Genomic DNA, 25,000 nt, shown 5'->3' with positions numbered 1-25,000 from the left:
CTGCTGCTGCTGCTGGACAGTGAAGGAATCGCAGCCTCAACCCACCTGGCTGCCATGCGAGTCATGTCTGGACGAGATCCAGGTCGCAGCTTTGAGACGACCGAGCTCCAACAGCACCGACTTACGGGCACACTGTGAAACACACACACACACACACACACACACACACACACACACACACACACACACACACAAAGACTGATCAGTTTTCATCTGCACTCTCTGACACTTCACCTCCTGCAGTGACACTGCTGCCCCCTTGTGGCCAGATTAAAAATAAAACCCAGCTGTAAACAGACCCAAACCCTGGACGCTGTGTGTGTGTGTGTGTTAGGGATGGGCGATATGGACTAAAAGTTTTATCACGATAATTTCTGGCATTTATTGCGATAACGATAAATGTGACCATAAGAAATATAAAACAATTCAACTCCATGTTTTGGGATTTTTTTGAAACCGTACTAAAAAAAAAAACGCGTTTACACGATGACGTATTTAAAAAAAAAATCAATAAATAAAATCACGTTTCCACGGATAAACTGGGAACGACTGGAAAGGATGCAGTACTGATGCCCAGCACGACGCGGTGCTTCTTAGGTTTCGATTCCACCTTAAAAGAAAGTTCCACAATTTGACCACTAGATGGCGGTGCTTATCCCAACACTGCTCAACATATAAAATTCGGTGAATTATTATGTCGATGTTGAGGTTGATTTTTTTCCAAACTTACACAGTAGAAGTGGACATGTGAGGCACCACTGTAACGCCTGGAAGCTCCGCTATCACAACCAGTTGACAGATTTGATGGGAAATCATTTTTGTTGTTCAAGTTGGCAACTTTGCCATTGAGGGAGGAACCCAGTAACCCAAACCCTAATTTCAGCCTTAAGCGTAACCCTAATGCCATGCAAGTCTATGGGGGTCAAAGGTCAACTTTGTCCTAGAGGCGTAGGGCCACTTGCCTTTTCATCAGGATCCCCCAAGATACACCCACGTCAAATTTAGGGCTTCTAGCGCGTGAGGAACCCAGAAACCCTCACTCTAAATTCAGCCTTAACGTTGACACGACGCTGAAGTTGGCACCACATTCGCAGCGGTGCTTTATAATAATAATAATAATAATAAAACTTTATTTGTACAGCTTTACAATGATACCTCACGTGAACATTTCTACTGTATAGTTTTTGAAATAAACTACCTGGAAAACTGAAAAATATCATGTCACTGGCAAAGTAGAGCTGCCAGGCTTTCCAATGACAATAATAATCCAGTCAGAAATCCTCGTCGACATAGTGACCTATTTATTTTTTACATTGAACGGTGTTGGAATAAGCACTGCCATCTAGTGGTCAAATCGCATAACTATTTTTTTTAAGGTGGAATTGAAACTTAAGCAGCACCGCGGCGAACGTGGTGCCAACTTCAGCGTCGTGAAGAAGAAGAAGAAGAAGAACGCCTGAAGCAGTAGCTCGATAACAACATTAGCGCCACAGAGAACAGAAAGAGAGATCGCTCTTGAAAAGACGGTGTGGCGAAACCACAGAGTTCAACGTCTGCTTCTTTAGAACACAAAGTCTGAAAAGGTCCACGCTAACATTGACTCGGAGTCGTGCCAGTAAAAGTTCGCTCACATGTTTGCATTTCCTGCCTCGACATCCGGGTCCGCCCACCCAAAAGAAAATAAATAAAAAGTAAAACAGGATGTTTGCAAATCGGTTCCGCTGAGTTTATTTTCACTTTGCACACAATCGATGAATTCTCCAGCACGGTGGCTACGCTATCGAGCACGGTGGCTACGCTATCGAGCGCTGTGGCTACGCTATCCAGCACGGTGGCTACGCTATCGAGCGCTGTGGCTACGCTATCCAGCATGGTGGCTACGCTATCTAGCACAGTGGCAACGCTACAAATTTTTTTTGACGATATATTGCAAACGCCGACATCCCTAGTGTGTGTGTGTGTGTGTGTGTGTGTGTGTGTGTGTACCTTAAGCACTGCAGCCACACTCTCCTGGGACGAGTGTCTGGTGTCGTCTCCGTTGACTGACAGGATCTGGTCTCCCTGCATCAGACGGCCGTCCAGCTCAGCAGCGCCCCCTCTGACTACCTCTGAGATGAACACCCCGCTGCCACTCCTGAACAACACACACACACACAGTGTGTCAGCTCTGTGTGTGTGTGTGTGTGTGTGTGTGTGTGTGTGAGAGAGCAGCAGAGAGCTTGCTGCTCTCTGCTGTCAGCTCCCCCTGCTGGCCGTTTCGTCCTATGAGGTGGCTCACAGAAACACTGCAGCTGCTACGGCCCCCTGTGACACATTCCAACCCAGTGAGGCCCCACCAGTCCAACAGTTGGCCCAGTCCTGGTCCAGATTAAGGGAGCCGACCCAGACAGAAAAGCAATGTCCTGGTGGTGCACAACACCACCTGCACCCACCCGGGCCAGGTCCACCTGACCTGCCTGCAACAGGACCTGCTGATCCAGAACTGCTGATGTGTGTGTGTGTGTGTGTGTGTGTGTGTGTGCGTGCCCCTCCCACCTCTTGCCCACGATGCTCAGGCCCAGCCCCCTGCCACTCCTCTTGTGCAGCTCCACCCTGAAGACGTCCAGCTGCTGCTGCTGCTGCTGCTGCTGCTGCTGCTCCGCCCGCAGCACCGTCAGTCGAACCCGAGACACCGTCTGGCGCAGGGCCGCGATGGCCTCCTGGTGGGACGCCCCCCGCAGGTCCACACCATTCACCTGAGACACACACACTGATACTGACACCTGCTGTCTCTGTCCAACAGAGGGAGACACTGTTCTGAATGTCTGGATTCACTGTGTTTGCTGATGGTGATGGTGATGATGATGATGATGGTGATTATGATGATAATGTGATACTCAGTTTGTCCAGTGGGGGCATTGTGTGTTTGTGAGAAGCTCATCTGGTTCTAACTGCAGCTCAGATGTGTGAAAGTGTGAAGCTGCTGGTGCTGGTTCTGTTGGTCCTGGTACCTCCAGGATCTGGTCTCCGGACCAGAGCCGTCCGTCTCTGGCTGCTGCTCCCTCCTCGTACACTTCATGGATCACAATGGCATCCTGGTGGAGAGACAGAGAGAGAGAGAGAGAGAGAGAGAGAGAGAGAGAGAGGCTGAGTGAGTGTGTGAGTGTGTGTGTGTGTGTGTGTGTGTGTGTGTGTGTTACCAGCTGTGTGTCTCGTCCTCCCACTATACTGAGTCCCAGTCCACATCGGCCTTTACTGATCTCCAGCACCGTCTCCTGGCCAGGGACCACTGCACAGCTGGAGGGGTCTGGGTCAGAGGTCAGAGGTCAGAGTGGGTCATGTGTCTCCTGTCTGTCTGCTGCATGTGTGGTCGCACCTCTGTTCACTGTCTGCGCTTCTGGACTGAGCAGAGGAGGAGGAGAGGCTGCAGCGATGAGACAGCTGGAGCTGCTGGAGACGGAACTGCACCACTGCGCACACACACACACACACACACACACACACACACACACACAGCTGAGCAGACTGGACGTACACACACACTGGCAATGCAGAAGAAGCTCCTGCTGCTACCTGCTGCTGCTGCTGCTGCGATGACCTCACAGGCTGCAGCTCCTCCTCCAGCGACCCTGCAGCTCTCAGCCTCTGCAGCAAGCGCACGCACGCGCGCGCGCACACACACACACACACACACACACACACACACACACACACATATATGAACACACGGTGTCGGAGCAGAACAGTGACGTCAGTTCGATGGGGAAGTGGGTGACCTTTGACCTCACCCATTTGAGGGCGTCGGCTTCCGTCCGGCTCCTGGTTGGTTGGCTGCTGCTGCTGCTGCTCCACTTCTTCTTCTTCTTCTGCTCGCCTCCGTCGCCGCTCGTCTCGTCCTGCTGAACAGACCGGACGGTTCAGTTTCCAGGGGTCAAAGGTCAAGGCCAGGAATCTGAGACCCTGAGAGACACTGACCGGAGCGTCGGGAAGTGGGTGGAGCTTCAGGCTGCAGGGGGGGCGTGGCCCGGCAGGGGGCGGAGCGTGAGGGACGGGCTGACACGCAGACAGGAAGTCAGTGTGTGTGTGTGTGTGTGTGTGTGCGCGTGTGTGTATGTGTGTGTGTGTGTGTGTGTGGAGCTGCTGACTCAGCACCATGCACCTACCTCCACACTGACAGGGCTGAGAGCCGGGGGGGGAGGGGGTGTGGTCAGCGGGGGCACAGCCATCTGGTCCAGAGCATCTTCAGTCCTAGCAACACACACACACACACACACACACACACACTAAATTGCACTACATTGTTGCTGTAGTGGGTGACACGGTGGCGCAGTGGTTAGCGCTGCCGCCTCACAGCAAGAAGGTCGTGGGTTCGATTCCGGGGCCCGGACCTGGGACCTTTCTGTGTGGAGTTTGCATGTTCTCCCTGTGTCTGCGTGGGTTCTCTCCGGGTTCTCCGGCTTCCTCCCACACTCCAAAAACATGCATGTGAGGTCAATTGAACACTGTAAATTGTCCGTAGGTGTGCATGTGAGTGTGAATGGTTGTCTGTTTCTATGTGGCCCTGCGATGAGGGTGTCCCCTGCCTTCGCCCTAAGACAGCTGGGATAGGCTCCAGCAGACCCCCGTGACCCTGAGCTCGGGACTAAGCGGGTATGGAAAATGAATGAATGAATGTTGCTGTAGTTGTACAGTCCCTGAGAGTCACAGCATTAGGAAGCTCCTCCTCCTGAGGTCCCTGAACACAGCACAGGCAGAGCAGCACATGCCTTGCAGGGGTCTCACCTGAGCAGGATGAGCTTCACCTTGGAAGCGGCGCTCTTGATGATGGCCGAGGCGTTCTGGTGGCTCCGCCCATACAGCACCTGGCTGTTGATCTGACACACACACACACAGAAGAAGAGTGGGAGTTAGTTTGATTGAGTGATTGTTGGTTGATGGTTATGTTAACACACATACATACACACGAACAAACACATATACATGCACTATACAGACACACACACATACATATGCATGTACACACACACTGATACATACATAAACAAATATATGCGCATACACACATACATGCATATACATACATAAATAGACATGTATACAACATGCATACATACTTACATACACATATACACCCCCCCACCCCCCTCACCTCCAGCAGCTGGTCGCCCACCCTGATGCGGGCGTCCCTGGCGGCCGGCCCCGCAGGGTGCAGCCCCACCACGTAGATGGAGGTGCGTGAGCGGTCCCGGTTCCCCGCCAGGCTGAGGCCCAGGCCCTGCCGCTCCTTCTCCAGCTCCACGCACAGCAGCGCCCCCTGCAGCTCCCCGTAGCGCTCACACCAACGCTCTGGAGGAGCGGACACACACACACACACACACACACACACACACACACACACACACACACACAGTTTAGCAGCACAATCTCACTGTGGATCCACCAGGAGGTGCAGCAGCATCCCTGCAGTGTGTGCGTGCGTGCGCGTGCGTGTGTGTATTGATTTACTGTGACAAGTCACCTTGCTGAGAGCTTGTAAAACACACACACTGACCCAAAATAGGTGAGGCAATGTGTGTGTGTGTGTGTATTTATAGTCAACAGCCATCATCATCTTCATCACTTTCATCATCATCATCATCATCATTGTTACGGCCGCTGCCACACACACTATCGCGGAAATGGCAGCGGCCGTAACAATCATGTTTCAGGTGTCACAGTTTCAACCAGGTTCATTCTGAACTTTAGTTTAATGAGTCATAGCCAGGTGTGTGTGTGTGTGTATGTGTGTGATGGCAAGATGACCACACACACACACACACACACTCTCTCAGGTTTGATTCCTCTTGGTGACGGGACAGCAGTCTGAGGTCTGATTCAAGATCAGCTGCAGCACAAGGACAGACAACCACCATGGAGGAGAGCTGGAGCAGCTGCTGCCGCTGCTGGAGGTCAGTGCAGTGACGTAACAGTAGCGCGCGCACGCACGCACGCACGCACGCACGCACGCACACACACACACACACACACACACACACACACACACACACACACACACACACACACACACACACACACACACACACACACACACACACACACAGGAGCAGGTGGCATGAATGTGCAGCTCTGGTCCACTTCCTGTCTGAAGGCAACAGAGAGAAACAACAGCAGCAGCAGCAGCAGCAGCAGCAGCTCCAGTCTAACCAGTAAGCAGAGGAAGACACCAGTCTAGCAGCACTGCAGCCAATCAGCAGGCAGCAGCCACTCAGCTGACAGGTGTCCCGAGTGAGTGAAGTAGTGGCAGATGCAGCTGAATAAATAAAAACCATCCTGTGCTTTTATTTTGAAACAGCGGCAGCAGAGTCTCTCCTGTCCCTGCCAGTAGGGGGCGCTGAGACCCTGCAATCTTCACCGAAGAAGAAGAAGAAGAAGAGCTCCAGGGTGAGGATGTTCCTCCATGCTGGTTGGTTAGTGAGGGTGTGATGTTACAGCTACACCATCAGTGCAACATCATCGATCCGTCATCTTTCGCCCCCTGCTGGCTGTCCCCACTCAGAGCTGAAGGCGGGTCCAGACGATGGCAATAAGGTAGAGAGTCACAGAGGCCATGGAACAGCGCCACACCATGGTCACACTGGGTCCAGTTCAGTGCACAGGAAGCAGTAGTAGCATGACGCTAACGTGTATGTTCAGTGATCGACCACTAGAGGGCTCTGAGCAGATGTCATTCACGTTGTGCTTGGCTAGCCGAGTGAGATTAGCTTAGCTTAGATTTCCTTCAAGAGGACACACACACACACAGCAGCTGCAGCAGCAGCTGGAACAGTAACAGCAGTAGCAGCTTTTTACTTGAAAAGCTTCAGACACAAAGACAGACTGCTGTGTGTGAGTCACCGAACAAGTGATTGGCTCTCACACACGAAGCTCATCTTCATCACCACATACACACATGTAGATAGGTTGAAAACGACCTCTAGAAGGTCAACACAGACACACACACACACAGTCGACCGTCGGCACACACACACACACACAGTCGACCATCGGCACACACACACACACACACACACACACACACACACACACACACACACACACACACACACACACACACACACACACACCTACTAACCCGGCGGCAGCATCGTCCATCCTTCAGTCGTCACACACTGATGTGTGTCTGCATGTGTGTGAGGGAGAGAGAGGAGACAGTGTGTGTGTGTGTGAGGTCTCTGTGCCAGCTCCTCTGCAACGCTCCGATATCCACAGTGAGTGTGTGAGAGTCACTGCTGCTGCTGCTGCTGCTGCTGCTGATGCAGGGCGACCAACAGTCTCTCTCTCTCTCTCTCTCTCTCTCTGCACACATCTCTCCTGGCTGCTCTCTCTCTCTCTCTCCCTCACACGCACACACACACACACACACACACAGGGAAAGTTCCAGACTGATGATGAACAACCTGATTTAGTGCAGTGTTTCTCCAGGAACTTGAAGAACCTTCTGGAACCATCAATAATCCCCCCTGAGACACACACACACACACACACACACACACACACACACACACACACACACACACACACACACACACACACACACACACACACGAGCCAGAACATCTGGATGCCCCCTAGTGGCTAGTTCCTCAGTCTTCATTTTTTCATGACACTTTATTTTGGTGGCAGTGAGAAGCCGCCGCAAATCCTGGCTCCCGATTGGCTGTGGGGGCTGGTTTGTGGGCGGGGCCATGTCGGCAACTACCAGGACTGTTCATCGTCAAAAGGGAGAGAGAGAGAGAGAGACAGACAGACAGACAGACAGACAGACAGAGAGAGGGGGAGAGAGGACGGATGAGCAGCAGCAGATTGCTCCTCTGATGGTCCATAAACCAATCAGACAGCAGCTTCTTGCTGACGCTGCAGTGAGGGGTGCTGACCCGTAGAGGGCAGTGGTGGTCCATCCATCAGCAGGCCACCCAGGCAGTTTACTGCTGCAGTCAGGAGCTGGAGATAAGAGGCGGTCCAGGAGGAGGAGCCTCCAGTCGGCCAATCAGAGCATCGCAGCTCCCTGGAGTGGCCTGCAGGGGGCTGCAGAGTTCAGTTCCTGAGCTGGGAGGGAGGAGGTCAGAAGGTCACAATGGACCTGCTGCTGCTGCCACTGCTGCTGGGGGCCCCACAGAAACCAACTTCATGTATTGAAAGAGATGACATGGAGATAAGCTGTTAGCTTTGGGTTAGCCGCTAGCTTTGGGTTAGCTGCTAACGTACCGCCGAGGCTAATTTCAAGGTGGACCAGCAGACTGACGAGCTCCAGATTTTGACGTCAGATTCGAACTGATTCACGAGTCAGTGAGCTGAATTCTCAAACTGGAGTTTGAAGTTGCTTTATTGAAACAAACAAACAACATGTTGGGAATGGATGGCGATGCACTTGAATAACAAGGTGGGAGTCAATCACAGAAATTTATTAGATTTAAAACAACATCCTAATGTTCTGGGTCATCTCCACGTTCACAATGTTGGCTGATAGTCATGAAGGCAGCAGTGAACCTTCAGCAGATCATCCAGACCAGAAGAAGAGATCAGATCATAAACAACATCAGGTGGAAGAGTCCACAACACATTAAACTCCGCCCACAACTGACCACAAAACCCACCAATCAGCACACTGGAGAAGAGAACCTCACCACCTGCACCAGGAACCAGTCTAGAACTGCACTCAGGACAAGCCCAACTAGACGCACTCAGAACAAATCAAACACCCGCGGCAGGTTTAGATCATCCAGACCAAAAGAATCACACCCAGAGTAAGATCAGATCTCCACAAAACCTCATTTAAACAGGCCAAATCAAATCCACCCAGACCTGATCAGACGCACCCAGAGCAGATCAATCAGACCAGATCAGACGCACCCAGAACAAATCCACCAGACCAGATCAAACGCACCCAGAATTAACTGATCAGTTCAAACCAGACGCACCCAGAGTGAATCAACCAGGCCAGATCTAATGCACCCAGAGCAGTGTAAGACAGAGGAAGAAAGGCTCAGTCCCAGAAGAAAGAGGAGGAAAGTGAGGTCAGTCAAGATGAGGTCTGCAGTGAAGTTAAGACATCTTCTGGATCAAACAAGGCCTGCAAAGACACACACACACACACACACACACACACACACACACACACACACACACACACACACACACACACACACACACACACACACACACACACACACACACACACACACACACATTAGCAGAGCTTGGTGGAAGCCACACCTCTGAGAAGAGGAGCAGCAGACACACAGGTGCTGTGTCTCAATTCAGGTTCTGCACCCTTGAGACCAAGTGTCCTCCGTCTGAAGGAAGCGTTCTTAGAGTTCCCAGCCTAGAAGGACGGACCAAACCCCGCCTCCCCGGTAACCACTCGGGACGGTCTAGCCTTTGCCGTATTTCCTCGTTTCGTCACCGCCGTTCCTTCCGGCTGGCCAACCCTGGAAGTGACGTTTTTATAGTATCAAGCTAACCATTGGTTCGCCATCTAACGATGGCGTTGGATGATCAAATAAATAAAATCCTACGTTAAAAACTGGATACTTTATGTGAAACTTCAATACTTAAATGTCGTGTCTTTGCCAGTAGATGCCGCTAATTTCAGCTGACTTCCCAGGATCCCATGATGCTTTGCAGCAGCACGCAAAGCATCATGGGATACATAAGTGCGCGAAGGATAGTAGCGGTGCATCCTTGGAATCGGCTAAAACGAGTGCGTATTTCCAAGTACGCATTTTGAGTGTCCTAAGCACCCTCGGGAATTGGGACAAGCCTTTGTGCAGTGCTATGACGCAACTTCCTTTCAAAATGCGCACTTCAAGGATGCAGACCCTGAATTGAGACACAGCAATTGTCTCAGGCTACAGACTCCTCCAGCAGGGGGAGCTCCTGAGTTGCTCTTCAGCCTTGCAGACATGGAGGACTGACCGTCACTGCAGAGGGAACCACTTCCACTGGCTCCAGTGCTCCCCAGTGGTAACACACAGTACTGCATCTCATCCTTATAGATCGGCAACCTCATGAGGAATCAGTCATGTGATCAACATCGGAGCTCTCTCTCTCTCCAGCTGAGCAGCAGCACAGTGAGGGGGGGGGGGGGGGGTAAGCGCCTCCTACAGGCTCCACTGGGCCTTACAGTGACACCACTAGATCACAGGTTGTCCTGGGCCTGCGAGGACGCAATGTTAAAGGACTACTAGAGCTGCTGGTATTATACAGCACATTAACACTAAAACTCTCAGAATGCTCTGCTGCCATTCTGGCAGACGACTTACTTTACCTTACTTTAGACTATAGGTAACATTTTGAATGGGCTTGAATGGTTGCGGGTTCATTGAAGGATGATATTATTATTATTATTGTTATTGTTATTGTTATTATTATTATTATTGTTATTATTATTATTATTATTATGACTTCATTGGTTTTTAGTTGTTATTTTATTTCTAAATGTATTATCAGCTGTGGAAACAGGTGACTGTTGAAATTTATACCAGAAAATCCTATTCCGGTGTGTGTGTGTGTGTGTGTGTGTGTGTGTGTGGGGGAGAGGGGGACTGACCTCTGGCCTGCTCCAGGTCAGACTCGAGCGCAGCCTCTGATTGGTTGGGGGGTCTGTAGGGTGGCGGCTGCCTCAGAGGCAGCGTGGCGGGGGCAGGTCTCTGTGGAGACAAACACCTCACTGACCGTCACTGTCGCCGCCAGTGTTGGTCTGTGCTGCCCTCTGCTGGTCACTGCAGGACCAACAGCCAGTTTGTTGTTTTTGTTTTGTTTTGTGTGTTTGTTTTTTTTAAACCTGAGACTCTTTATTCTTGGCTCTGTGTTTATTGTAGCTGGGAGCCATGAGAGACACCGGCTGGAACACACACACACACACAGTCAGTTAGCACAGACAGTTGGACTGTGTGTGTGTGTGTGTGTGTGTGTGTGTGTCCTCACCCGGGGCGTGGCTGAGAGGCTCTGCACCACGAAGACGACGGGACTGGGAGCTGATTTGATGGCGTCCACGGCCTCCTCATGACTGGCGGCCTGCAGGTCCACACCTGACACCTGCACACACACACACATTAACAGCAGTGTTCCAGGCCTTCACCAGCTGTGTCCCAGGTGTGTGTGTGTGCTGGCCCACCTCCAGGATCTTGTCTCCAGTCTTGAGGCAGCGGCTGAGGGCAGCAGGGCTGTGGGGCAGCACCTGCTTGATGAAGATGCCCTTCAGCTCCTCTCCGTTCCTCAGCCGCTTGATGGTGTGATGCCCCCCCACGATGCTCAGGCCCAGAGACTGACCCTCCTCAGGCCACACCTCCACCCTGCACACACACACACACACACACACACACACACACACACACACACACACACACACACACACACACACACACACACAGCTGCTGGGGGTGGGTGGGGCGGGGCTAGGGTCCCAAAGGAAGGAGGAAACAGGAAGTGGAGGCTGACCTGCGGGGGGGCCCCCAGTGGCTGAAGGCTGGAGTCTCCTCCCCCTCCCCCTCGCCCCGCTCTGGAAGATCACTACACACACACACACACACACAGTGAGCCACAGCAGGTGCAGCAGGCGTCCTCGGCAGGAAGTGAGTGCGCTACCTGTGCCGTCCTCTGATTGGCAGAGTGGCCAGTCCTTGGCTCCGCCTCCTCCTCCTGTCTCTGTCCACCAGCCGCCTGACACACCTGCAACCACACACACACAGGTGAGCCTCTCTCTCTCTCTCTCTCTCTCTCTCTCTCTCTCTCTCTCTCTCTCTCTCTCTCTCTCTCTCTCTCTCTCTCTCTCTCTCTCTCTCTCTCTCTCTCTCTCTCTCTCTCTCTCTCTCTCTCTCTCTCTCTCTCTCTCTCTCTCTCTCTCTCTCTCTCTCTCTCTCCACACGAGGGCGACAGAGGACTGTAGAATGGAAAAGATGTGAACAGGAGGAGGAAGACAGAGAGAAGGAAAGGGGGGAGGTGGTGGAGGAAGAGGAAGAGAAGGAGGAGGAGGAAGGCCAGGAGGAGGAGGAGGAGGCAGTGGAGAAAATAGAAAAGGAGAAGAGGAGGAGGAGGAGAGGAGGAAGAGGAGGAGGAGATACTGACTCTGTGTCTGTGTCTGTCAGTGTCAGTTCAGAATCAGCCTCCGTGTCCCTGGAGTCTCCCAGACCTACACACACACACACACACACACACACACACACACAGTCAGTGTTAGTCCAGGGGGTGTGAGGAGGAACCAGGACTTTGGTTCTGACCCAGGATCAGTTCTGCAGCAGAGCCCAGTCCAGACTGCTCCTCCTGCTCCTCCTCCTCCTCCTTCCTGCTGCCTTTCACCTCCTCTGGCCTCCACACCTGAATGGAGACACCAGACAGTTAGCTTTAGCCTTTTAGCATGTTGTTCTCACTCAGCCTCACCTCCTCCTCCTGCTCCTCCTCCACTGCTCCTGCTCTCCTGGAGGTGGAGAGCCTCCACTCCTCCCAGCTGGGAGGAGGTGGCCTTCTGGGGAGGGAGACCCGCACCTCCTCCTGCACCTCCTCTTGCACATCCTCCTCATCCACCGGCATCTCCCGGCCCTCCTCCTCCTCCAGCGTGGGGAGGAGGGGGAAGAGGTCAGAGGTCACGGAGGAGGAGGAAGTGTAGCGGGGAATTCCTCCATCCAGGATGAGCTCTGGCTCCTCTGGCACAGGCGGGGGAGGGGCCTGCGGAGAACCGGAGGGGGGTCTCTGCAATGACACACACACACACACACACACACACACACACACACACACACACACACACACACACACACACACACACACACACACACACACAGCTGAAGTCAGAGTGGTGGCGCCACCCTCAGGATCTTGGAGGTCACAGCAGGTGATTTTCTTTGGTAAGAGATAAAGTGAGGCGATGGAAGCTCAGAGCTTCAACAACACCAGACTGAAGAGGAGAAGGAGGAGGAGCAGGAGGAGAAGGAGGAGGAAGAGCAGGAGGAGCAGGAGGAATATTCATGGAAACACTGAAGATAATTTCAGTGAGTGTCAAGGACTTGGAGCCCAGCGGCCGTTTAATGGAGCAGCAGCAGCAACAGATGCCCCAGACTGCTGCTGCTGCTACTGCTGCTGCTACTGTTGCTCCAGCATACAAGATTAAGAGAAGCTGCGGCTTAATGTGTGACAGCCATTAGGGTGATGAAGGCAGCAAGGAGATACACACACACTCCTCCTGAGTGGAGGAGGTGATGAAGATGTCAGTGCAGCTTCACAACTGCTGCAGAACCTTGAGAGCAGAAACACCTGGAGGAGCAGCGAGTGGAGCTCCACTCTCACTCACATCCAGGCTTCTTCTGCGCACACACACACACACACACACACACACACACACACACACACACACACACACACACACACACACACACACACACACACACACACACACACACACACACACAGGGTCTATCACTGGAGCAGCTACAGAAGTCTGCAGCTGTCCGAGGTCCTAATGTCACTGATGGTTCACAGGAGATCCACCGGAGGGGGCGGGGTGTTGAGTGAGTGGGCGTGGCCCTGAGACGTCATGTGACCAGGTAGAAAACCTGCCAACGATCCTCCGAGAGCTAACGAGCTGTGAGGCGGTGTGTGTGTGTGCGCGTGTGTGCGTGTGTGCGTGTGTGCGTGTGTGCGTGTGGCCAGCAGGGGGGGGGGCGGCCGTCTTTATGGGGCGCCATCAGTGGGCCGCCAGCTGTGAAAAAAACCCTCCTCTTCAGCCAAATGGGCTGAATATAAAACAGGAAATAAAAGGACCACAGCGCAGAGGACACCATGGGGGGAGGGGGGGCAGGGCGGGGGTGGGTCTTGCTGCTGTCCATTCAATTCAATCCAATGACACGTCAGCAGGGACCCCCTCAAAAAAACCCAGGCCAGGTGAGACCTGTGCTACCTGGGAGCGGACTAATTCCTGCAGCAACTTCTACTGAACTAGACCAGGGGGGTGGGCAAACTATGGCTCAGGGGCCCATATGTGGCCCATTCAAGCTGTTTAATCTGGCCCTACGAAATGATGATTAATAGTCAGTCAGTCATCAAACAGCTGTATTTCCTCCGTGTTTCCAGTGTTTTCAGAGTCATTTCAATAAAGAGCTAAAAGTGGTTCTAGGTGGTTCTGAGGTGGTTCTGGAGTGGTTCTGGGGTGGGGTCACATTTCACAACTCATTGTGGCCCCACCAGTCAAATAGTTTAGCCCACCTGCAGTCTAGACGGCACCTTAAAACCACAACTTCCATCATCTTCAGGGCAGTAAAGGTTGCCCTCCTGTGGTGAGAATGAGACACTGCAGGTGAAAACACAGAATTTCTGGTGAAAATTGCATTGGTTTTTTCACCTTAATGTCACCAAAAAGTAGTGAAGTGAGGTGGGGAGGGGGCGGGTTGGAGGGCTCCCCCTAGTGTTGGACGGTGGTATCATCCACACACTGTGAAGCTGTTGCGCTAAAGATATCGGACTACTGCAGTACTTCTGATGACAACGTGTGTGTGTGTGTGTGTGTGTGTGTGTGTACTGCAGTATTGAGTGTAGTGATGCTGGAGGACCAGAGTGTCCTCAGAGCAATCCCCCCCCCCCCGACACCCCGCCTCCCTCCACTTAAGAGAGATGCTGGTGGAGCTGATGGAGCACTTTATTCCATGGTGCTGAGTCAGCAGCTCCACACACACACACACACACACACACACACACACACACACACACACACACACACACACACACACACACACACACACACACACACACACACGAGGGGGAAGGTGAAAGAGAGGAGATGAAAGAGGAGAGAGAGGGAGAGGTGCAGGAGGAGGAGGAGGAGGAGGTGCAGGAGGAGCAGCGGACCAATCATGTGGCAGCAGCAGTTTGAACCTGCTCACATCTTCTCCATCCTCAGGAGTTCACAGGGTGAAATACAGCGTGTGTCCACTAGAGGGGGCACCACTGAGCCAACCAACCGCTGGCCCCAGCGGAGTGGAGTTGACAGTGTGGAGGTCAGAGGTCACCAGGATGAAGTAGATCAACAGCCAGGTTCTTCAGCTTCCCTCCTCACAACCACATCTCCACCCGCAGCCCTGGTCATGTGACCGTCCCTGGTCGTGTGACCGCCCCTGGTCGTGTGACCGCCCCCACAGTTGTCTTGCTGCTATACTGCAACAAACCAGCGGGGGGAGAGGGGGCGGGTGGGGGGTGGATTGGGGCACCCAGAGGTGAACCGTCTCGGCCAATCAGGCGCCTCGCTGGCCGTCCCTTCGCCCTTGACAGGAAGTTTTCTCGTCTCTCCCCCCAACCCTCTGAAGGCCACAGCCCATAAAGCTGAGGGAGGGGGAGAAGTGGGTGGTGGGGGGCGGAGCCGAGCTTTAATGGACCAATCAGTCTGGGTGGAGGTGGGGGGGCTGGGGAGGCCGCTGTGATTGGCTGACAGACAGCAGCACTGAGCCGGATCCTTTACATTAGCTGTGAATTATAATCACGCCTCAAACATCCATCACACTGAGGACATGGCCCCGCCCACTGCAGCCTCTGATTGGCCCGTCACCCTCTGAGTGAGTGTGTGTGTGTTACCTGTGCAGCGAGCTGCTGTGTGTGGTGCTCCTCCTCCTGCTGCTCCTCCTGCTCTTCCTTCCTGCTCCTCTCTGGTACTTCCACCTGAAAAACGCGCACACACACACACACACACACACACACACACACACACACACACACACACACACACACACACACACACACACACACAGGCCAGATCAGACAGGGTGGGAGGGGCGGGGGGTGGTGGTCCTGCTGGGTGAAGGTGGTCCTACCAGTGGCTTGCGGATCCCCAGGTGGACGGGCCCCGGGGGGACGGCCTTCAGGGCCTGGACGGCCTGGGCCAGGCTCAGCTGCTCCACCTGCAGCTGCTCCGCCTGCTGCTGCTCCACCCACACCAGCTGGTCCCCTGGTAGCAGGCCGCCGTGGCGCTCAGCCGCACCGCCAGGGACCAGCGAGCGGACCACCATCACAAAAACCAGGGTCCAGGGGGTCCTGGAACAGAGGGAGGGGCCAGAGAGAGAGAGAGTGAGTGAGTGAGAGAGAGAGAGAGAGAGAGAGAGAGAGGGAGTCAGTCTTGCTCTCATTCCACACCGTCCAGAGCAGCAAATACCAACAGGGGGCAGCAGAGACCAGAAAACACACAATCTATCTCTCACACACACACACACACACACACACACACACACACACACACACACACACACACACACACACACACACACACACACACACACACACACACACACACACACACACACACACACACAGGCTGTGTCTAGATTCAGGGTCTGCAGGACTGAGGAAGCGTCCTCCATCAGAAGGCAGGTCCTCCCCGGTAACCACAAGGGACGGTCTCGCCTTCGACGTACTTCCTGGTTGCGTCACCGCCGTTCCCTCCTGCTGGCCAACCCCGGAAGTGACGTTTTCATAGCATCAAGCTAACCATTGGTTGGTTGGATGTTCAAATCAGTAAAAACCCTACGTTAAAAACTGAATATTTGATGTGAAATTTAATACTTAAATTTATACGCGGTGTCTTTGCCAGTAGATGGCGCTAATTTCAGCTAACTTCCCAGGATCCCAGGATGCTTTGCAGCAGCACGCAAAGCATCCTGGGATCCAGGAGGAGGTGAAGGACAGTAGCGGTGCAGCCTTGGTGCTAACAGTAGGGGGCATTTCAAGGGTGCATCTGGAGCCTCCTTCAGACTTCAGTGAATTGGGAGGAGCCTTCACGCAGTGCGAGGACACAACTGGCCTTCAAATGCAGCCTTCTAAGCATGCAGAGCCTGAACTGAGACACAGCCCAACTGTGTGGAGGTCAGAGGTCAGCAGGATGCAGGAGATCCTCAGGTTCTTCAGCTTCCTGTCAGCAGGACCTGTGTCCCTCCTCACAACCACCACCTCCACCTGCAGCTCTGGTCATGTGACCGTCCCCTGGTCATGTGACACTGCTCTCTCAGATCCCCTGTGGCCTCACAGTGTCCAAACTCTGGACTGATAACAAATTTAATTGACGTTGATTGATTTTTCTTTTTCACAATTCTCAAGTTTCACGTAATTTCGTTTAAAATTTTTCATAAATTGTCATTTGTAACTTTGTAATTTGGTGCAAACTTGTATGAAAGATGCACTTTATGCACTTTTACATGTGTGCTAAATATATTGGAGCACATCTACAGCTGCCAGATGTGTCTGCAAACACACAGCCTTGTCTCCTCTGCTGCGTCTTTAACCCCGGTGAGGAGCAGCAGCAGCAGCAGCAGCAGCAGCAGCAGTCGTCCTGCCAGGATCCAGAAGCCCTCTACTGGTCGGGGGCTGAAGCACATTAGTGATAATTCCCTTGTGCTAAACCCCGGAGCAGCAGCGCCCGCATCTCTGCTGCTGCTGCTGCTGCTGCTGCTGCTGCTGCCGCTGCCTTGCCAAGTTTGAGGCTGGCGGAACAAAGGCGGGCTGTATTTTTAGACGGAGCTCCATGGCTACAGGTGGTGAGGAGTCACAACTCCTACAAGATCCTCCGGAAAAAGACAGCAGGGCCTCGGCTGTCAAGACGAGCAGAGACGGAGGAGGGGAGGGGAGGAGGCGGAGTGGAGGAGGCGGAGAGGCGGAAAAGAAAAGAAAGAAATTAAAAAACTGCACTTTGCCAAAAGTAGTGAAATCTTTTCTGGGCTCCTCACAGCAATCACACGGCTTCTCCTCCTGCACTCTGGCTCCAGGTTTTTTTTGGGAAGTGTAGGACGATGACGCACGGCGAGATGTTCTGACCTCCATCCTGTCAGTCACACGCAAACTCTGGAAGAACTTCCGCACACAAATCTAACATTTCCTCAACAACTGAACTTTTCCGCTTTCTCCAGCAGCTGTGCGGAGGAAAAACACCCGAAATACCGGCCAACTCCACCAGGGGGGCGTGGCTGGAGGGCTGGGATAATATGGTTGACTGTCAGACACGATGACCTCACTGTCAAGTCGACCTTCACGGTGGAACCAGGGGACGTTTTGGCTCCACGAGACACAATTAGAGCCACTAAACACTGCTGCTGCTGGGGCCCCCTGGTGGCCGACTGAAGACTGCAGACTGTTGTGATTCCAGTGGCACTCAGTAACAAGGCTGCTGAATGGCAGTTGTCCTGTTTTAAAGCCCCGCCCCCTCCAGGAGGGTGGGCGGGGGCTCCATCACACCTGAGCACCGCCCCCTCCCTCAGCCAACAGCCAATCTGCAGCAGCAGCAGCACTGGGCTGCCAGCCAGTAGCCTCCACACAGGCAGTGTGGCAGCACACCTGTCCAACACAACTACAACTACATAAACTTCTCCCAACCAAACTTCTACTGCTGCTGCTGCTGCTGCTGCCTCAGCGACTCCTTCAGGCCCTCTACAAAGTTCTCCACCTGCACTCCGGCTCTCAGGAGGAAGTTGGAGCCAAAAAGAATCGAGAAGAAGCCGACAAAAAAACAAGGATGTCAAACAATGAATGAAATAAATGAAAAGAAAACACACAAAATCAACATCACACACACAGACACACACACACACAGTGCTGATGGGGTCAGAGGAGCCCCCCACCTCCCCCCAGCTGCTCTCTGAGGTCATGTGACCAGCAGACCAGCAGCGCTAATGGTGATTGGTTACCTGGTAGTCCAGGATGCTGAAGCCCAGTCCTTTCCCCGCCTCCTTCTGCAGCTCCAACACCTGGACCTCTGGAGACCACAAGGCCAGCTCGCCTTCATCATCATCATCATCATCAGCCTCTTCATCCTGCTGCTCCAGCTGGCTCCTCTCCTCCTCCTGCACCTCCTTCATAGGTCAGACAATCATTACGGTGTCATTGCTACAACAGGAGGTCAGCAGTGTGTGTGTGTGCTCACCTGCTCTACAGTCTGCTGAGGTTCCTGCTGCTTCTCTCTGCTGAGCATCGACGACAACTTCAGCTCCACCTGCACAGCAGCACACAGCTGCTCAGTCAGTGTGTGTGTGTGTGTGTGTGTGTGTCTGACCCGCCTCCACCTCCTCCACCTCCCCCACCTCCTCCACCGGGTCCCTCCTCTCGGCAGGTTCAGGCTCCGCCTCCGACTCGGACTCTTCCGGGGACTCCAGGAGGTCAAAGGTCACCGGGTGGCGGCAGCAGACCAGGGTGAAGGGAGGCGGGACCTCCTTGAGGAAGGAGAGCACCTCGCGGCGGGACTTCCCGTAGAGCTGCACGTCGTTGACCTGCGGGTCAGAAGAGGCTCCAGGTTCCTGCTGAAGTTCTCACAGGAACCTTGGAGCCTTCGCACCCAGGCTCCGCCCCCTGACGACCACTGACCTCCAGCAGCTCATCCTCGGGTCTCAGCAGGCCGTGCTGCTCCATGGGGCCCCCAGGGACCACCGAGGAGACGTAGTGGTGACCGTCGAAGGAGTCCAGCTCCACCCCCAGACGCAGCGTGTGGACAGGCAGCAGCTGCACACACACACACACACACACACACACACACACACACACACACACACACAGCTGGGGTGAGAGAACATCACGCAGTAGAACTTGATAACTTCCTCAGGAAGCAGGCAGGAACCGACCTTGGACGACCTCTGCAACTCCTCGTCATCTTCAATCACTGGGTCCAAGTTCACCACCTGCACACACACACACACACACACACACACACACACACACACACACACACACACACACACACACACACACACACACACACACACACACACGTTCAACAGTCACCTGGACTAAATGCTACGTGACAAAACCACAAACAGAACAAATGAACAAAATTAAGTTGGAAGAGAAGAAGGAGAAGCAGGCGGAGGAGGAGGTGGAGGAGGAGGAGAAGAAGGAGAAGCAGGTGGAGGAGGAGAAGAAGGAGAATATGGTGGAGGAGGAGAAGAAGGAGAAGCAGGTGGAAGAGGAGGAGGTGGAGGAGGAGGAGAAGAAGAAGCAGGTGGAGGAGGAGGAGGTGGAGGAGGAGGAGAAGAAGAAGCAGGTGGAGGAGGAGAATCCATGAACTGACCAGAACTTTGTACTTTGGTCCCAGAACCGACTCCCACTTCGCCCTGACCTTTGCATCTGAACACACACACACACACACACACACACACACACACACACACACACACACACACACACACACACACACACACACACACACACACACACACACAGGGAGGGAGGGAGGTGTGTGTTGTTGTTCTCCTCTCTGTCTTCACACTCATTGGAATTCTCCAACTGGCAGCAGAAAGCTGAGCGACTCCAAAGTAAAGTGTGAAGTAAGCAACTTTAACTGTGTGTGTGTGTGTGTGTGTGTGTGTGTGTGTGTGTGGCCACACAGTCGCAGCAGCACATTACCGTGGGAGCACTTCCTGACCTGAGGACCTTCAGCTGTGGCTGCTCCAGCTCCACATGTTGTGCAGCTCCCACAACAACAACAACAACAACAACAACAACGACAACGACAGCGAGAGCGGCTGTGATTAAATTAGCATTGCTAACCTCGGCCAGCAGGGGGCCATTAATCTGCCCCGCTTGGCAGAATAAACAGGGCCATGCATCGTCGCACAGCGGCCACACCCTCCACCTGAGGGGGGAGAGGGGTGCGCTAAGGGTTAGCGTAGCGGCTTTGGGCTACTTAGCAAAGCTAATGAGGAATGAATAGGAGGAGGGTGGAGGGAATAACTCTCTGCAGAGCTTTACTGCAGCTGCACACTCAACATCTACAGCATCCAGCAGGGGGCGCTGCCGTGGTGCTTGCGTCTGGAAGCTCCACGTTCAATCAATCATTCACTGACAGAAGCTTTACAATTGAAAAAAATTTAAAAACACGTAACGTGATACTGAGCTCTGTTTTTTTTTTTCTAGTATGGCAGCAATGCACCTCCATACTCACACACCGTGGAGATTCATCCCACACTGGAGAAATCTACATAATACACACAATAATTGTGCGTGTGTGTGTGTGTGTGTGTGTGGGTGTGTGTGTATGCGCTCACCTTTGGGTGGCGCTACCGTGCTAGGCTGCACCAGTTCAGGTTTAGCCTTGGTAGCCTCCGATGCTAAGGAGCCGCTGCTGCTGACCTCTAGTGACCTCCTGAGGGACACCCGGGATGGCTCCCTCTCCACTGACACACACACACACACACACACACACACACAGTAAGAGTGGCTCTGTGACCTTACACGTGCTGCAGCCTAGTGGTGGTGGGTGGAAGTGCAGTGTGTTGTGAGTCCAGTGGTCTTCTGGGTCACAATGGAGAGAGAGAACCTGGCGCTGGGGTCAGCTGACTGATGACATCACTCATCAGCTGAGGACACACCCCCCCTTTCTGTCAGAGGGATGTCACTTCCTCTATCTGTGTGTGTGTGTGTGTGTGTGTGTGTGTGTGTGTGTGTGTGTGTGTGCACCTTTGTCCAGCGACCTCTCCTGACCTCTGGTTCTCTTCCGGACCACAGACAGAACCACGGTGGGACCGGTCCTCCTCATCACCTCCAGGACCTCCTGATTGGTCAGCCCTTGGAGGCTGACGCCGTCCAGCTGGGGGTGGAGTTGGGGGGCGGGGGGGCAGGCAGGACATTGTACATCATGTTTCTGTGTGTTTCAGTGTTTCCTACATCATCCAACTGCTGTCCACTTTTTTTTTCCTTCCTGAATTTAGAGATATTTTTATTTCATTTTCTTTATTTTCTTTTTATTTACATATAATTTTCCATCTCTTGCACTTGACGCAAATTTCCCCCAATGTGGGATTCAAAAAGGTTGGGATTCAGTTTCTAGAGGAAAACCACAACCACAGACAGACAGACAGTCAGTCAGACAGACAGACAGTGAGTCAGACAGACAGACAGACAGACAGTCAGACAGTCAGACAGACAGTCAGTCAGACAGGAGGTCCTCACAGCGATCAGTCGGTCGTGGACTCTGATGTTTCCACTCTGCTCTGCTGCGCTGCCTGGCACCACGTCTTTGACAAACACCCCAACTGCATCTGGAGGACGACAGCAAGTCAGAGAGAGGAGCTCCCATGATGCACCAGGAGCCCCGAGTGCGTGTGTGTGTGTGTGTGCTACCCTGGCTGGTCAGGGCGTTGAATCCGATGATGGAGATGCCCAGACTCTGACCCTGCTTCTTGCTGAGAGGAACCTCATGGATCTCATAACCCTCCAGGTTGGGCTGGAGAACACACACACACACACACACACACACACACACACACACACACACACACACACACACACACACACACACACACACACACAGTCAGACGAATGTTGGTGAGGAGGTTCTGAAGATGGTGATGAAGATGAAGATGATGAAGATGACTCACCGTGCGACTGAGGTGGCGCTGAGGTGGCGGGGCCTGCAGCCTGGGTGACGATGGTGGCAGGGCAGCAACGGGGGCGGAGTCTGGAGGCGGAGGAGGGGGAGGGGCTCCCCCTGCCGCTGACCTCTCTCCCCGGGGGTCCCGGGCGATCAACATGGTCACATGACTGCCACAGCCCTGCAGCACCTTGACCACCTGGTCGCTGGTCAGGCCGCTGGTGGGCGTGGCCCCGATACGGAGGATGTGGTCACCCGTACGCAGGCGCCCGTCCTGATTGGTCCAGAGAGAGAGAGAGGGAGAGAGAGAGAGAGAGAGAGGCGCATGAGAGCCAATCACAGGGCTTCTTTGACCTAGAACGCTAATCAGAGATTCTCATTGGCCATGAGGGCCAATCGGAGAACTCTTCTGATGTAACAGCCAATCAGAGAGCCTCTGTGTGGTGGCCCCGCCCACCTTGTCGGCCACGCTGTTGGGCAGCAGCGTGCGGACCACCACGCCACTGCTCCTCCCTCCCACGATGCCGAAGCCCAGACCAGAACCATCGTTGACCAGCTGGATCTCCTCCACCTGGCCCCACTGGTCCTGCAGGAGAGGCACACACACACACACACACACACACACACACACACACACACACACACACACACACACACACACACACACACACACACACACACAAAGTTCAACAACACTTGGGGTAGATCGACAAAGCGATTGCGCGGCTTTTGCGCCAGAAAGTCCGTGTAAATAGCGCCAAAAACGGTGACTCCGATCCACAGAGAGGACGCAAACGTGAAAATCGGTGCATTTTGCGCCGAGGCGCAAGTAGCGGCAGGGTTGCGCCAGACTCATTTGAATGTATTGAAATGAGTCATTACGCGCAAAATGACACCCCCTTCAATGCAAATATGCCTCATTCAAACAGTGGCAGATCCAGAAACAGTTTGCGCTCGTGTCCGCACGCAGTTTGACAGACGCAAACACCGCAAGCCAAAACCAGGCGCAGCTTCTGTCTGTCAAAGTGTTCCTTGCTTCTGAGTGAAACTTTCCTCTCTGAAAAGCCTGAAATATATATATGGCTCCCCAAATCTTATATATAGATCAGCATAGACTACAGTATATATGCCAATATTTTAGATAGGCTATGGAAAATACCAATGGTACTCTGGTGTTGGTGTCTTGCGTGTTGACTTTCTTTCCATTATGGCAGCAGTCTTGGTAGACGGAGGAGGCATCGTAATGCCAGGAGCACACAGGAGCGCCTTTATCCTAGCAGGGTTTCGCTGTCATGCACTCACAACCTTTGGCGCAAACTGCTCTTGGGTTGCCAGACCGCAACATTCGCACCTGTTTTCAGGTGCCGCATTCGTGGGCGTGTTTGCGCCTGCATGTCATTGGCGCAAAAACCTTTGTGGATCCCCGCATCTGTGGCGCAAATTGCAGGCGCAATCCGCCGCAAAATGCGCCGCATTTTAGCGCTGCGCGCCCTTCTTTGAGGATCTACCCCTTGGTAGTTTGTGAGATGGGGCGGGGCTGATTAGCTGGGACGTCCACTTTCTGTGTGTGTGTGTGTGTGTGTGTGTGTGTGTGCGTGTGTGTGCGCCCCCTCCCCTCCTCCCTATCAGGCTTCTTTAATTGTGCAATCTGTTATTTTTTATCATGCTTCTTTCTGCTCTTCATCATCTTTAGAGGAGCCGTAAATAAGAGAGGAAACTCCTCCTCCACCTCCTCCTCCTCCCCCTGCTGCTGCTCCTCGTCTGCTGGGTAAACAAAAAGCTGTAAAAAAAATCTCACCGCGCCGTTGATTTACGTCCACCTTTATGAGCAACTTTACCGAGCTGAGAGGTCGGACTGGGGGGGGGGGCAGTAAAAGCTAGCAGAGAGCTTTTCTTTTTCCCGCTCCTCAGCGCCTCCATCTAGCGTGACCTCACCATGACCCAGTGGGATGAGACGAGATGTTTAGATGAAAAACAAAAGGCCTGCTGGCAGAGGAGGGCGACGCAACACACAAACAAGTGGGACTTAGCCAGACGCTAACATGCCAATGAGGCCAAGCCGCTGATATTTGAAGCTAACAGGATGCTACTTCCTGTCTGTGCAGGAAGTCCACCTCCGCTGCAGGAGCTCCAGTCACAGCAGCAGTTCACGGATTCACAGATTCACAGGCCAGAGTGACCTTTGACCCCTGCCGAGGCTCACAACTCTCTCACCACCTGGACCTCCTCCACCCGGAGGAGAGCCTGGCTTCTCTGAACCTCTCACCGTGCTGCTCAGGTGTGTGGAGACCCGGGGTGACGAGGCGCTGACCGGGCCGTCCCGGGCCACCACCAGCTCCACCGTGTCGCCAGGCTGCTGCAGGAGAAGCAGGGCCTGCTGGTGGCTCATCCTGGCCTCTAGGGGGCAGCGGTTGATCACCAGCACCTGGTCCCTCTCACGCAGACGGCCGTCTCTGCAGGGAGACCCTCCAGGGAGTCAGTGCAGACACACACACACACACACACACACACACACACAGTGTGAGCTCACCTGTGGGCCACGCCCCCTGGCTGGATGTGTTTGACCAGCACTCCCTGACTGCTGCCCCCTGCTGGACTCAGTCCCACCACACTGAAGCCCAGCCCACCAGAGAGAGGACG

The 25,000-nt window shown here is 53.5% G+C and overlaps 1 protein-coding gene across 1 annotated transcript in view; it reads right to left on the bottom strand.

Moving 5' to 3' along the window:
• patj (PATJ crumbs cell polarity complex component) overlaps positions 1 to 25,000 on the bottom strand; it is a 32,502-nt gene that overhangs the window by 2,876 nt on the left and 4,626 nt on the right. The window contains 38 exon segments of the mRNA XM_076045196.1: positions 46 to 132; positions 1,987 to 2,134; positions 2,536 to 2,735; positions 2,991 to 3,074; positions 3,180 to 3,286; positions 3,356 to 3,449; positions 3,553 to 3,624; positions 3,768 to 3,878; positions 3,955 to 4,032; positions 4,143 to 4,227; positions 4,762 to 4,853; positions 5,129 to 5,325; positions 10,589 to 10,688; positions 10,823 to 10,882; positions 10,966 to 11,076; positions 11,156 to 11,333; positions 11,479 to 11,550; positions 11,626 to 11,709; positions 12,106 to 12,169; positions 12,258 to 12,354; positions 12,418 to 12,726; positions 15,595 to 15,678; positions 15,831 to 16,035; positions 16,037 to 16,050; positions 18,687 to 18,851; positions 18,923 to 18,991; positions 19,080 to 19,265; positions 19,360 to 19,494; positions 19,614 to 19,670; positions 20,060 to 20,115; positions 21,036 to 21,164; positions 21,448 to 21,577; positions 21,940 to 22,028; positions 22,111 to 22,213; positions 22,368 to 22,634; positions 22,818 to 22,946; positions 24,627 to 24,813; positions 24,891 to 25,000. The exon segment at positions 24,891 to 25,000 is cut by the window's right edge and continues 30 nt beyond it. Of these exon segments, the coding sequence (XP_075901311.1) occupies positions 46 to 132; positions 1,987 to 2,134; positions 2,536 to 2,735; positions 2,991 to 3,074; positions 3,180 to 3,286; positions 3,356 to 3,449; positions 3,553 to 3,624; positions 3,768 to 3,878; positions 3,955 to 4,032; positions 4,143 to 4,227; positions 4,762 to 4,853; positions 5,129 to 5,325; positions 10,589 to 10,688; positions 10,823 to 10,882; positions 10,966 to 11,076; positions 11,156 to 11,333; positions 11,479 to 11,550; positions 11,626 to 11,709; positions 12,106 to 12,169; positions 12,258 to 12,354; positions 12,418 to 12,726; positions 15,595 to 15,678; positions 15,831 to 16,035; positions 16,037 to 16,050; positions 18,687 to 18,851; positions 18,923 to 18,991; positions 19,080 to 19,265; positions 19,360 to 19,494; positions 19,614 to 19,670; positions 20,060 to 20,115; positions 21,036 to 21,164; positions 21,448 to 21,577; positions 21,940 to 22,028; positions 22,111 to 22,213; positions 22,368 to 22,634; positions 22,818 to 22,946; positions 24,627 to 24,813; positions 24,891 to 25,000 (4,545 nt within the window).

The sequence above is a fragment of the Nelusetta ayraudi genome, unplaced genomic scaffold (assembly GCF_046127955.1).
Source record: "Nelusetta ayraudi isolate G7.1 ecotype Tasmania unplaced genomic scaffold, CSIRO-AGI_Nayr_v1 ptg000084l, whole genome shotgun sequence".
NCBI classification, from domain to species: Eukaryota; Metazoa; Chordata; class Actinopteri; order Tetraodontiformes; family Monacanthidae; genus Nelusetta; species Nelusetta ayraudi.
The sequence above is the reverse complement of the archived record's forward strand: the minus strand, read 5'-3'. Positions and strand labels throughout refer to the sequence as shown.